Raw genomic sequence first — 13084 nt, 5'->3', positions numbered from 1 at the left:
TGTAGAAAGATGTTCCACCATCAGCTGAATGTATCTCCAACAGCTGGCTCCTCTGTTCTCTGGTTCTGATCCATGCTGCATTTAAACACGACCTGAAATTCATCTAAAAACTCTCTGAATGTTTCACAGCTGAGTCCGTGGTGGAGAATCAGAACCAGGAAGGACGAAGGTTTTGTTTTGGACAAGTTTCTCATCGGACATGTGATTTTGATAAAGTATCTTGATTTTAAACATATATTTGGGTCATTTTTCTGACGTCACAGATGACCTGCCCGCGGGCCCGTTGTAAAGCTGAAGATCCGATTGTGTTCTTCTGATAAATGGCGTCATTTCGGTGATTTCTTTAAAACACAACATGTGTTTCTGAGCAGCCGGCGGGTTTTCGGCTTCAGAGGGTTAATACAAACATAAACAGCAGTGTTATGGGAAAATACTCACCCTCCTCCTCCTCCTCCTCCCATCTTCCTCCATTACCTCGTAGTTCTGCAGAAACACAGCCCCGAGGACTTCCTGCTGTGTGATGTCATTGGAAAGCCCATCCAGCAGCCAGATGGAGCCATCAAATGGGAGACAGAGTGCCGGAGAAGCGTCGCCCCCTGGGAATGTCCTCTGCTGCTGGTGGACATGTGGCGGCCGAAGGACGGCTTTGAGCGGCGCTTTGAAATCCAGCGGAAGGACGACTACGAGAGGGAGGAGAGGGAGCGGGAGAAGGAGCGCGAGAGGGAAGGCGAGAACTACCAAGGTAGGTGTGACGCGTTGGCAACAGTGACGTGGTGCGTGGGGATGATGCTGATTGGGTGACGCGGTCGTCTGGGCGACAGGTGTGCGCTGGAGGCGGAGCAGGATGTCGTCGGGCGGCGGGCCGGAGGAGAGTGAGCGAGGTCACCGGGCGAGGAACTCCGAGCTCAGGAGGAGCATCAGCGACATGAACCTGAGCCTGCGCCGTCGCCAAGGCAACCACGTCGCCAACGAGCCCCGCGGCAACGGCAACCGGGCCAACAACAGCACGGTGACGCATGACAGGAAGAACATCATGAGCATGATCAACCCGCAGCCAGGAGAGGTAACGAGCACGGACACACATGATTCATACTTAAGCATCGCCTGTGAAAGGTCAGGGATTGTTCCAGTTTTTAGTAAAATTATTAACAGTCTCACAGTGTGTCTTTAGTTCTCAAATCAAAGATGCCTGATTCTTCCATTTCTGTTCTGTTCTAAAGTGGCTGTCGCTTTAAATACAGCTGAGGTGCTGTAGGTCCCGCCCCCTTCAGGAAGAAGACTCACCTGTGTGTGATTGACAGAGGAGCTGAGAGTCGTTTAACATGAAATTTGTGTTGTTTTTAACTCCATTATTTCGCTAGTTTGTCAGACGACGTTGTAAAATCAGCGTTTGTCGATGCTGAAGATGTTGCGTTTCAGTCTCTGTTTCATCCTCGTCGTGCTGTCGTACAGAAACATCTATGAATGAGAGCAGCTTTGTTGTGAGGTTTAGGTTGAACATGGATGGACAGCTTACTGGCTTAAGTTAAAACTTCCACAGAGCTCTGACGTTAGCCACATTAGCTTCACCACACGCTAATGCCAAGGATCCTCAGATGCAGCAGTGCATGAAGACTCTTGCGTTCACTCTTACAGCAGGACATTTGGTGAACTTTGCTCGTGTTTCGGACGCTTTAGAGCAGGTGTCTCAAACTCCAGTCCTCGAGGGCCGCAATCCTGCATGTTTTAGATGTTTCCTTCTTCCAACACACCTGATTCAAATGATCAGGCTCGTTATCAGGCTTCTGCAGAGCTTGATGATGAGCTGATCATTTGAATCAGGTGTGTTGGAAGAAGGAAACATCTAAAACTTGCAGGATTGCGGCCCTCGAGGACCGCAGTTCGAGACCCCTGCTTTAGAGTTTAGCAGAAGCAGCTGCAGAAAGTGAAGTTGGCCTGTGATGCTCAGTCTGATTGGTCCACCTGGAAGCAGTGAGGGGGCGGGGCTACACAAAGCTGAGCCATCACTGGTTCCTCAGTTTCTACGTAGAAGCTGAATAAAAGTATGATAAAACACAGTAAACATGAATGTCTCCATGTGGAACCTTTGTTCAGGTCAGAGCGTCCAGAGCCGAGGCCAAGGTCTGCTGGACGAACCAGCCGGCGGAGGAAGACAAGGACTACTCCAGCTGCGACCTGGAAGTGATGTCACAGAGCCTGATCCTGCCGCCGACGGACCGGCCCTACTTTCTGCTGCTGCAGGGCTACGACCAGAGCAAGGCAAGACACGCCGGCAGATGATATCACGCTCGCACGCGCTCACATCGACGCCGACACGAGCACGCAGTGGCCGCTTCGACCCGGACGTATGCTAATGCGCAGCTGCACGCTCACGCCCTGCACATGACATCAGACCTGCATGTCTGTAATCGCCTCAGATCATCAGGGTTTCCTTCACAAACAGCTTCAGAGCAGCACAAAGCCCAAAAACACACACACAAACCCTCCTGTGTACATCACTTCAGCCCACACAATGACCTCACACAGGTCTCCATTGTAGCAAACTGTGACACACTTCATGTCTTATCGCGCCCGATGGAAGGTGGATAGGAAGCGCTTCGGAGATAACGGACCTCCCTGGCTGTGTGTTTTGTTTAGGACTTTGTTTTGTACATCATGGCCGGCCATACGCATGTGTTCGGGAGGAAGCCCACGATGAGGGAGCGGGAGAAGGACCGTGAGCGGGAGAGGAAGGGGAAGAGGCCTCTGAAAGTGGACACCTTCCTGTCGGCTCCAGACCTGCTGGCCCGACACCTGCTGGTCCGGAGAGACGCTGCCGTTCCCGAGGCACCTGCTGGACAAGGTACCGCCGGCCGGGTCGCACCTCACTGAGATCCACACGGTTAGAGGTTCTGCAGCGTTCACACCTGCAGCACTGACGCTAAGAATGAAACGTCTGTCAGTTTTAACTCCCGTCTCAGTTTTCCTCACTGAGGTTCATTTTTCACTGCAACATGAAGTCCTGCACAGAACCCTGGAACAATAAATGTTGTCTCCTCATACTGTAGATATTTAACCAGGAGCATTTTACAGCCTCTACCAACTCTGACAGATAGTTTGGTGTCTTTCCTGTTGTTTTGTGTCACTTTTTGGTTGTTTTATGTGTTTTTAGGATAGTTGTGTCTCCATATTCACTTTGTGTCGTCTTTTTTCTAGTTTTCCATCTCATTAATGTTGTTTTCTCTCATTTTTTGTCTATTTTTTGTCATTTTGTCTCGTTTTTTTGTTTGTTTTGTGCCTTGTTTTTGTCATTTTGGCTCGTTATGTGTCTGTTTTTTGTTTTGTGTCTCATTTATGTCAATTTGTGTCTCGCTCTTGTCCTGTTGTGTCTCATTTTTCTTGTTTCATGTCTCTTTGTGACAGTTTTGCCTCTTCATGCTGCAGATATTGAACTATTTCCATGTTTCCAGCTGCAGGAAGACGTTTCACCATCAGCTGGACGTGTTGCATTTATTTTATCAGTGTTAGTTATTATGATTATTGTGTCAAGGTTTTTAGAGGCTGTAAAATGGATTATCCCAGTTCATGTTCCTGTTTTCTTACTCTAGCTGTTGGGTAGGATCTACACACCACATTTATTCCACATCTGCACACAGTCTTTATGATGTTGGTATTTTCTGTCCTTATTCTACTTCTGCATTCCTCTTCTTGTTCCTTACTTCATTTGTCTTGTAGCCTCTGAATCCTCCTGATAGGGGATCAATACCGTCTATCTGCTCTCTGCCTCCAGCTCTGATGCGTCCCTTCAGAGGCGGCGCCGTCACTCATAACGGCGTGGCCCTGTACAGAGAGGCCGTCCTGAGGCCCGGTGACATCATCGGCCTGGGGAACCACTTCCTGTTCCTGTACCGCGATCCCCGCGTGACCCCGGCTCCCCCGCTGGCCCTGACGCTGCCCTGGCAGGCCGACGCCAGCTGCTGCCCCTCGGGCCTGGTGGACCGGCAGGAGGCCCTGAGGCAGTACCTGGGCTCCACCGAGGCGGTGCTCAAGTTCCACCCTCGCCACGCCGACACCTTGTTACAGGTGAGTCTGACGTGAGCCGTCTGACTGCGGTGGGAAGCGTCCGTCATGACTCCTGCTTTGTTTGTTCTAGGAGATCATCACCAAAAACTCCTCCCCGGACTCTGGTGGGGGACCGCTAGCTCCCGCGTACCTCCTGTCAATCATGATAGACCACGCCTCCAAACACCTGGACCCCGCCCTCACACCGCAGATATTACTCAAGTCTGCCAACCTCATTAAAGAGATCGTCTGGGTGAGTAAAAGTGTGTTTATCTGAAGTTAAATGTGTATAAATGGGGAGCGTCGGTGGATTAAACCTGTAATGAATCCAGTTAATGTGTCCCTTTGAAACGCCCTCTTTACTTTCCTCGCTGCAGCTCAGGTTTCTTCACTTTCAGCGTGTCCACAGACGTTACCAACGCTGGAATAAATGTTCTCTCCACCTACTGAAGACATTTAACCATTTATATTTTACATCCTCTGCAAAATCTGAGAGACGGTTTTATCTGGCCTGAGTCATTTTTTTTCAGTTTGCATCTTGCTTTTCTTGGTTTCTGTTGTTTTATGTGTCCGTGGGACAGTTTTGTCTCCTTGTGGTCGTTCTGTCTAAACATAGTACATTTATTTTATTGATTCAGGCTGTAAAAATGGAATTCGGTAAATGTCTGTAGTGCATGGAGACAAAACTGTCACACAGCAGACGGTAAACTGAACACATAGTAAGAGAAACTGGCAAAAATGAGAAAAAGAAATACAAAATGACAGAAATGAGACACAAAACAAGAAAAACAAGGTACAAAAGGACAGAAACTTGCATAAAATGACCCCAAAAAAGACACAAAATGAAAAAAACAAGAAATAAAATGACAAACTACCACAAAATGACTAAATAAAAATGGAAAAAAGAGGGAATAAAAATGAGAAAAACAAGGCACAAAATGACAGAAATAAGGAAAAAAAAAAGACAAAAATGAGAAAAAGGAGACACAAACTGACAGAATTTGTACAAAATGACAACAAAATAAGAAAAAGAAACTAAAATGAGAAAAATAGGCACACAATGACAACAAAGAGACACAAAATGACAGAAACTAGCAAAAATTTACAACAAAGAGACAAAAATAAAACCTAAAATGAGAAAAAAGTGACAAAATGGGAAACACTAGATGGGATGAGACAAATGAAACCCAAGACNAAAAATAAAACCTAAAATGAGAAAAAAGTGACAAAATGGGAAACACTAGATGGGATGAGACAAATGAAACCCAAGACGACAGAACAGAAACCAAACCGTGTCAGACTTTAAACCTCTACGTTTACTGTCACAGCGTCGGTACCGTCAGGCTTCACTTTTCTAGTTTGTGTTGTTCTGACTTTAGGTTGCAGTGAGAAACGAGCCACAGTGAGTAAAAACGAGACAGGAAGTGGTTTGTTTGGAGTGTTTTGTGGGTGATTCTCTGACTTATCTCCAAGAAGGAAGCATTGATGGAACAAACAGAGCTCTGTCAGTGTCTGGTGTCTCTGACTAGACTCGGCGGGGAGACGCCAGGTAGAGGCGACCACACTGAGTCAGTCAGTCAGCCAGACAGACAGACAGACGGTCGTGTGCTGCTCACTGTGGCCGGCCGGCCGGATCACCAGCAGCAGCGAGGATGAGCTGAAGTCACTTCCCCGCTGCTGCTGCTGCTGCTGCTGCTGCTGGAAAAAGTGCTGTAATTGTTCTGCCTCCCCCACACTGATGCTTGTGTCTCCGCTCTGTTCGCAGGATAACATTAAGGAATTCGGGGATAAGCATCCCACGCAGAAGTAAGAACATTTTTGTCCGACGTAATGTTTCCTCTGTTTAGAGATCTCCAGCTGAGTGATTCATGATACATTTGTGCCGCTGCTGTTATGTCTTTGCTGGATGTTTGTGGTCTGATGAAAGCGTCCGTGTTGAGAACGTAGTTGGGTAATAATAACCGAGTCTATTTTTACCGCCGCATGGTGTGTGTCTGCCTCAAAGCGCAAACAAAGCAGTGACAGGAGAATGTTCACAGCGTTCTCACAGCGTTACATGAATGCCTGCAGCTCGGCGGAGCAGGAGGCCGACATCGGAGCCCCCAACGTCCAGAAGCTCTCCTCGGACCTGCGGCCGCTCATGTTCTGGATGTCCAACGCCACCGAGCTGCTCAACTTCTTCCAGGTCAAAGTGGAGACCATGGAGAAGGAGTGGGAGTTTGAAGGTCAGCAGGAAGCAGAAAGAGCTGCAGACAGAGCGTCACAGTTCACTAGACATAGATCAGTCCAGTCAGTGCATCACTTTCAACTGGAAGCTGAAGATAGAAAAAAAAAAAGTGTAAAAAATGGTGAAAATATGGATGCCAGGAGGCAAAAAAAAACGAATATTCAACAACTGTTAAAAAAAAAAACACTAAAAATAATAATAAGAAAAAAATAACATTAAAATAACAGTAAACTAGAAATAAAACATCTAATTTTATGGTTTAACATAAAAAAAAAATATGTAAATTGTGAACATGGAGATGTTTAATGTGGACGTTATTTTAAGCCTTTTTTTCTGGTTAACCTGTGAATTACTGCTTTTTACTGTGTATAATGTAATAAATCTGATATATAATCTGTAAAAATTACATCACTAATTTTTTTTCAAGTCAAATTAAAATAAATACATAAATTACATAACCGAAAATATCTGTAAACTAATATTTTTTTACTTTATAATTTATTTCTAAACAAACTGTAAAACAAATAATTATTTTAAAAACAAACATGTTGCTATTTGTAAAGATACAAATGTTTAATGTGGACGTTATTATTTTGTTTTTATAGCCTGTAAATTAATGCTTTTAACTGTATGTGATGGCATAAATCTAATATATAATCTGTAAGAGGATTAAAAAAAAACTGTAAAAAAAAATAATAAAAAAATAATCTGGCAGCAGCATGCCAGGAAAAAATACGTTTAAAACAGTGAAATCCTGTAATGTTAAAAGAAAAAAACCCAAAAACAAACAAGCTGTAAAATTAAATAAATGTTTTAAAAAAATACAGATAATAATAATAATAAAAATACATTTACAATTAACTTAAAAATAACTGGAGATATCTGTAAAATATTTATTATTTTAGCAGGTTGAAATGTAATTTTACAGTTTAACATTAGAAAAAAAAACATGTTGCTATTTGTAAAAATGCAGATGTTCAATGTGGATGTAATTTAAACCCTTTTTTAAAAGGTTAACCTGTAAATTAATGCTTTTACTTGTATATGATGTAATAAATCTAATATATAAAACAAAAAAAACATAATGTTCAAAAACTGTGAATTTTTTTTTATATAAAAAAAAATAACTGCAAATATCTGCAAAAAATATAGATTTTTATCTTTATTAGTTTTTATTAGTTTAATTGTTTGTTTGTTTTTAGCAGATTTAAATACTGTAGAACACGTCTAATTTTACAGTTACACATTATGAAAGAAAAAAATAATATTTGTAAGAATACAGATTGTTGATGTGGACGTTGTTTTGTTTTCTTTCAGCTCCTGGAGACCCGGTTCTGACGGCCGACATGGACACCTGCTCCGAGGCTCTGGCCCAGCTGGACGATGTCATCATGCACACCTTCCAGCAGTGCGTCTACCACCTGACCAAGGTGAGACCACGGCAGCAGAGCTTCAGCATGTGTAGCGTCCTGCGTAACGTTCATGTCAGCTCAGAAAGTCCAAGTAGAGCTCACTGAGAGACAACACAACGTCTTCCTGGAGATCTGTCCTCTGGAGCTGGTTCACCACCACCCACTGCTGGTCTGATGTGTTCCAGCTGTGAGCTGCTGCGCCGCTCGCGTTGAGAGCAGCACTGTGGGCCAGTAGTGAGCAGAAGGACTTTCTCGGTTCTGTCATTCTGTCAGCTTTGAGGTTCTTAAGGGGAAAAGAACAGCTTTAAAGGAGTTTGTAGTGTGGATCTGAAGCACTGGTTTCCGAAGCCGTGTGTCCTCCTGGTCGACCTCCAGANATTTGTAAGAATACAGATTGTTGATGTGGACGTTGTTTTGTTTTCTTTCAGCTCCTGGAGACCCGGTTCTGACGGCCGACATGGACACCTGCTCCGAGGCTCTGGCCCAGCTGGACGACGTCATCATGCACACCTTCCAGCAGTGCGTCTACCACCTGACCAAGGTGAGACCACGGCAGCAGAGCTTCAGCATGTGTAGCGTCCTGCGTAACGTTCATGTCAGCTCAGAAAGTCCAAGTAGAGCTCACTGAGAGACAACACAACGTCTTCCTGGAGATCTGTCCTCTGGAGCTGGTTCACCACCACCCACTGCTGGTCTGATGTGTTCCAGCTGTGAGCTGCTGCGCCGCTCGCGTTGAGAGCAGCACTGTGGGCCAGTAGTGAGCAGAAGGACTTTCTCGGTTCTGTCATTCTGTCAGCTTTGAGGTTCTTAAGGGGAAAAGAACAGCTTTAAAGGAGTTTGTAGTGTGGATCTGAAGCACTGGTTTCCGAAGCCGTGTGTCCTCCTGGTCGACCTCCAGATCGCTCAGATCCTCACGTTCTCCTGGTCGACCTCCAGACCTCTCGGATCCTCGCGTTCTCCTGGTCGACCTCCAGACCGCTTAGATCCTCACGTTCTCCTGGTCGACCTCCAGACCGCTTAGATCCTCGCGTTCTCCTGGTCGACCTCCAGACCTCTCGGATCCTGACGTTCTCCTGGTCGACCTCCAGACCTCTCGGATCCTCGCGTTCTCCTGGTCGACCTCCAGACCTCTCGGATCCTGACGTTCTCCTGGTCGACCTCCAGACCTCTCGGATCCTCACGTTCTCCTGCTTCCATCAGAAACCTCATGACATGCACACCTTCATTGACTTTCATGGTCGTTTATTTACTTCATTTTGCTTCGTGAACTGATTCTCCAGGCTTCTTTCTTGCTTCTTGCACATATTTTTGTAGTTAAACGGTAAACAGGTTGATCAGGCTCCGTGTTCACCATTAGCTTAGCATGCGAGCACGTTTCCTGCCAACACTGGAAAACATCTAAACGTACTCTGGATGTTTAACTATTTACATTTTCTCTCACAAACTCTACAAACCTTGAGTCAGTTTTGTCTCTTTTCTGTTGTTTTGTGCCTCGTTTTGTCCATTTTGTGTCTCGTTTTAGTTGTTTTATGTGTCTGTAGAGCAGCTTTGTCTCTTTGTGGTCATGTTCTGTCTTGTTTTTCTTGTTTTTCTTGTTTTGTGTCTCCCTGTGACAGTTTTGTCTTATTGTGATGATTTTGCGTCTCAGTTTTTACCATTTTCTGTCTCGTTTCTCTTGTTTTGAGTCGTGTTGTGTCTCATTGTGGCCATTTTGTGTCTCATTGTGACAGTTTTGCCTCCTTGTGTTCATTTTTTAGTCGTTTTCTGTCCCTCTCGTGTCATTTCGTGTTTCTTTGGGACAGTTTTGTCTCCTTCTGTTTCAGTTGTGGTGGATTTTCCTGACAGAAGCGTTGGTTATAGATGAGTCGCTAACTGTCAAACAGATTTTTTATTTTTAACATTTTTTCTGGCTCATAAAATGGTGTCATGTTGGTGATTTATTACAGATGAGACGCCTTTTAAACCCGCTGGTGGGTTTTTCGGGTTCAGAGGATTGTTTTTATTTTGCTAAACGTAGCTCAGTGTTTGTTGAAGAGCAGCTGATGTTGTGCTGATCTGTGGAAACACTGCCTGCAGTTCAACCCAAAACTCAGAATCTGGTGCAAATGCTACATGTTTTGGGTTTTTTTGTAATGAGACGTGTCGGATAAAGTCTTTTTTTGGAAGTATAACTTTAAACTCAGATTTAGTTAACAGTCAGAACCACATGACGTCTGAAAGTTGAAAATCCTCTGATTCTGATTGTTTATTCAGACCCTGGATAATTTATTCTACATTTTTTTTCAGACTGGCTTCAGCGTTCTTGCAGGCATCACTACAGATATTATTTTTTGTCTCACAAACCCGTGAACTCCACCTTCTGCCCTCTCAGACGCTGTACTCGCTGCTGCCGGCTCTGCTCGACTCCAACCCGTTCTCCGGCGAGGAGAAGGAGAAGGAGAAGGACGGAGCCGGAGGAGCGTCGGGGGAGGAGAAGGGAGGAGGCGACGGGGAGGTGGACGACGTGTCGGCTCTGCCCTCCAAGGTGGCCGGCCTGGTGGAGGTGTACCGCTGCTCCCTGATGCTGTCCAGGGAGGCCTGCCTCTCGCCGCCGCTCACCTCCCAGACCTTCGGCTACCTCTTCTTCTTCACCAACACCTCCCTGCTCAACACGCTGCTGGAGAGAGGTCAGAGGCCCCCCCAGGGCGCCGAGGCCTCCTGGTGCCTTATTCTAAGATAATAAGTTAACATCAGCATGTTTTGACCATCAGTGCTTTAGCCAAAGTGCTCTTCAGTAAAAAAAAAAACAAAAACATGAGATTGACATTAAAAAATTACCCAAACAAATTTAAATATTAAAGTTAAAGGCCTTCAGTGTTATTTTTAATGAGAGTAAATTTACATATTAAGGATTAAACCCAACAAAGATCATATACAACGCAACTTTATCTGACAATAACAAATCTGAGGGCTGTAAAAATAAAATAAAACACTCTTTAAACTATTTTTAACTGTAATTTTCTGTCTTTTTACATTTTTTCCCGTTTTATTAAATTACAGATAATATCCAGTAAAATCACTGAAAAAATATTAATTCACAAGTTAAATGTAAAAAAAATTTAATCACAAATATTTGCCGTTATTTTGGGGGAAAACTACACCGAGGAATGTTATTTATATTTATAACTTTATTTTTTTTCCATATTTTAATTTTTTTTTAACAATTTACAGTTATTTTACTTTTTTTCATTTTGTTAAATTAAATATATATCCAGTAAAAAAAAAGAGAGATTTATTAATTTACACTTTGACTGTTAAATAGGACAAACTGTTTATATTAGATTGTAAGTTGCTGTTTTATAATATAGGGAAAATTGTAAATTTGTAATTTGTAAAAAAAAAAAAAAAATTATAATTATTTTACAGATACTTGCCAATTTTTTCCTTTTTTTGTGTCTTTTTTCAGTTTTTAAACATTATAAACAGTATTCCGTAGTTTATGAACATATTTTTTCTGCCAGGGTTATTTTCTTAACAGTGTACATTCTAGTTTGTTCTGGAGATTAGCCTGATTAAATTAGAACTAAACAAAAATATTTTTACTGTAATTACTTTAAATAAAATGTAGAAGTCGTCCAGCTGTGTTTATGAGTCGTTTCTGATTGGAGGTGACAGATGTGTGATCTCGTTTTAACGCAACAGAAACGTATATATCTGTTTTTTTCTAGACGGACTGTTCTCGTGGTCCAGAGCAGTTCAGATCCGAACCAACCTGGACCTGGTTCTGGACTGGCTGCAGGGGGCCGGGTTGGGAGACATCGCCTCCGAGTTCATGAAGAAGCTGTCCATCACCGTCAACTTCCTGTGCATCCCGAAGACCCGGCTGATCCAGGTGACACCCGCACACACCTTTACCTGCTCAGGCGTCTGCTGGAACATAGTACCAATACTGATGATGTTCTGATCCGACAGTCGACGTGGAGCAGCCTGCAGGAGGACCACTCCCTGCTGAGCCCCTCCCAGCTGCACCACCTGCTGACCCACTACAAGCTGGGACCCACCAGAGCTCCTCCGTCCTCCTGGGCTCCTCCTCCAGGCACCGAGCTCAGCGGAGGTGAGACATGAATGAAAGCCGGTGAGACGTTGGGTCGAGGCGCCGGATCGGTCCGACTAAACGTGACTTGTGCTGTTTTCAGACATCTTCGAGAGCTTCCTGGACCACCCGCCCCTCATCCTGCCCAACGAGACGCCCCGCCTCGACCTCTCCCAGCCCATCCCCAGCCCCGAGCTGCAGAAGGAGGTCACGCGTCTGCGCACCTTCCTGTGGGGGCTCGACCAGGACGAGCTCCCGGCCAATCAGAGGACTCGGCTCTGAGGACGCCCATATTTGGAATAAGGATAACGGCAAAACAGGAGAAATGCAAACTGGACGTGATTTCTGCATTTTACTGCCTGTGTGTTGCTGTTCATTCGTATCATTTCATTTATTCATTTAGATATGTTCAAGTAGAATAAACGTCCTGGCTCTGGTTTGTCCAGGTTGGACTTATTTTGGGCCCGGCGCTGTTATGCTCCACATGACTGTGTTACTTGGCCTCCATGCATGTTTTCAAACTACTTGTTTTTAATAAAACGCTGAATTCTAGTCTACAGACCGAGAGTTTCCGTTTGCTCTTTGACTTCCCACAGCAGGCCTCCGGGGCTTGGCACTCGGCTCGGCTGCCACACCGGCCCGACCCTCCACCGGGTGGCGCTGCAGGACGCGTTCACCTTTCGGGCGATAAGTGATGAGTGTGCAGGTAGAGCAGCCCGATCACACGGCTGCATTATCGCCTGCCTCCTGCTCATTTCCTGTAATAATGGAGGCAGCAGCAGCAGCGGCGTGACTCAGAGCAAATGAGTGAGTGACGACCGCACACAAAGGTTACCTTCACCAAGGTGAGCCGTCCAAAGGCCACAGCTGCTGACTGGAGGCCGACGGCTTGATTTCCCCCTCTGTGATGTGACACACTGATCGCAGAGTTTCCTCTTTCATTAAAGTCCACATCATTAGGCAGCCAGAACGCAGTAAAAAGCCTTTGATGGGAGTCTGTTCCCACCAGTGGTGACGCTCAACTGTTAGAACAATGCTGCAAACACACAACTTGTGAGAATTAATCTCTTAAACTCCACGTCCATAAATGTTGTATCCTGTGTGGGCTATCAGGGGGGTGGAGTCTGTCCCAGAGCGAGTCACCTGGACAGGTAACCCGTCCATCACAGGGACTCGTGTTCACACCTACAGACAGTTTTGAGTCACCTCTGACCTCAGCGTGTCTCTGGACTGTGAGAGGAACCCGGAGAACATCACTGAAAGAGCCCAGATTCAAACCTTCCAGCTGTGAGGCGACAGAGGCAGCTGCTGCTCCACCGCGTCGCCCTGCTG

At 45.1% G+C, this 13084-nt stretch overlaps 1 protein-coding gene across 1 annotated transcript in view; it reads left to right on the top strand.

Moving 5' to 3' along the window:
• rasip1 (Ras interacting protein 1) overlaps positions 1-12313 on the top strand; it is an 18266-nt gene extending 5953 nt beyond the window's left edge. Inside the window, exons 4-16 of the mRNA XM_008295757.1 lie at positions 482-742; positions 822-1063; positions 2095-2259; positions 2638-2842; positions 3770-4062; positions 4133-4294; positions 5807-5847; positions 6112-6266; positions 7586-7698; positions 10052-10346; positions 11388-11551; positions 11632-11773; positions 11856-12313. Of these exons, the coding sequence (XP_008293979.1) occupies positions 482-742; positions 822-1063; positions 2095-2259; positions 2638-2842; positions 3770-4062; positions 4133-4294; positions 5807-5847; positions 6112-6266; positions 7586-7698; positions 10052-10346; positions 11388-11551; positions 11632-11773; positions 11856-12034 (2417 nt within the window). The 3' untranslated portion in view covers positions 12035-12313. The remainder of the gene's footprint in view (positions 1-481; positions 743-821; positions 1064-2094; positions 2260-2637; positions 2843-3769; positions 4063-4132; positions 4295-5806; positions 5848-6111; positions 6267-7585; positions 7699-10051; positions 10347-11387; positions 11552-11631; positions 11774-11855) is intronic.
• Positions 12314-13084: the final 771 nt, after the last annotated feature.

The sequence above is a fragment of the Stegastes partitus genome, unplaced genomic scaffold (genome assembly GCF_000690725.1).
Source record: "Stegastes partitus isolate 25-593 unplaced genomic scaffold, Stegastes_partitus-1.0.2 Scaffold1074, whole genome shotgun sequence".
In the NCBI taxonomy this organism is placed as follows: Eukaryota; Metazoa; Chordata; class Actinopteri; family Pomacentridae; genus Stegastes; species Stegastes partitus.
The sequence above is the reverse complement of the archived record's forward strand: the minus strand, read 5'-3'. Positions and strand labels throughout refer to the sequence as shown.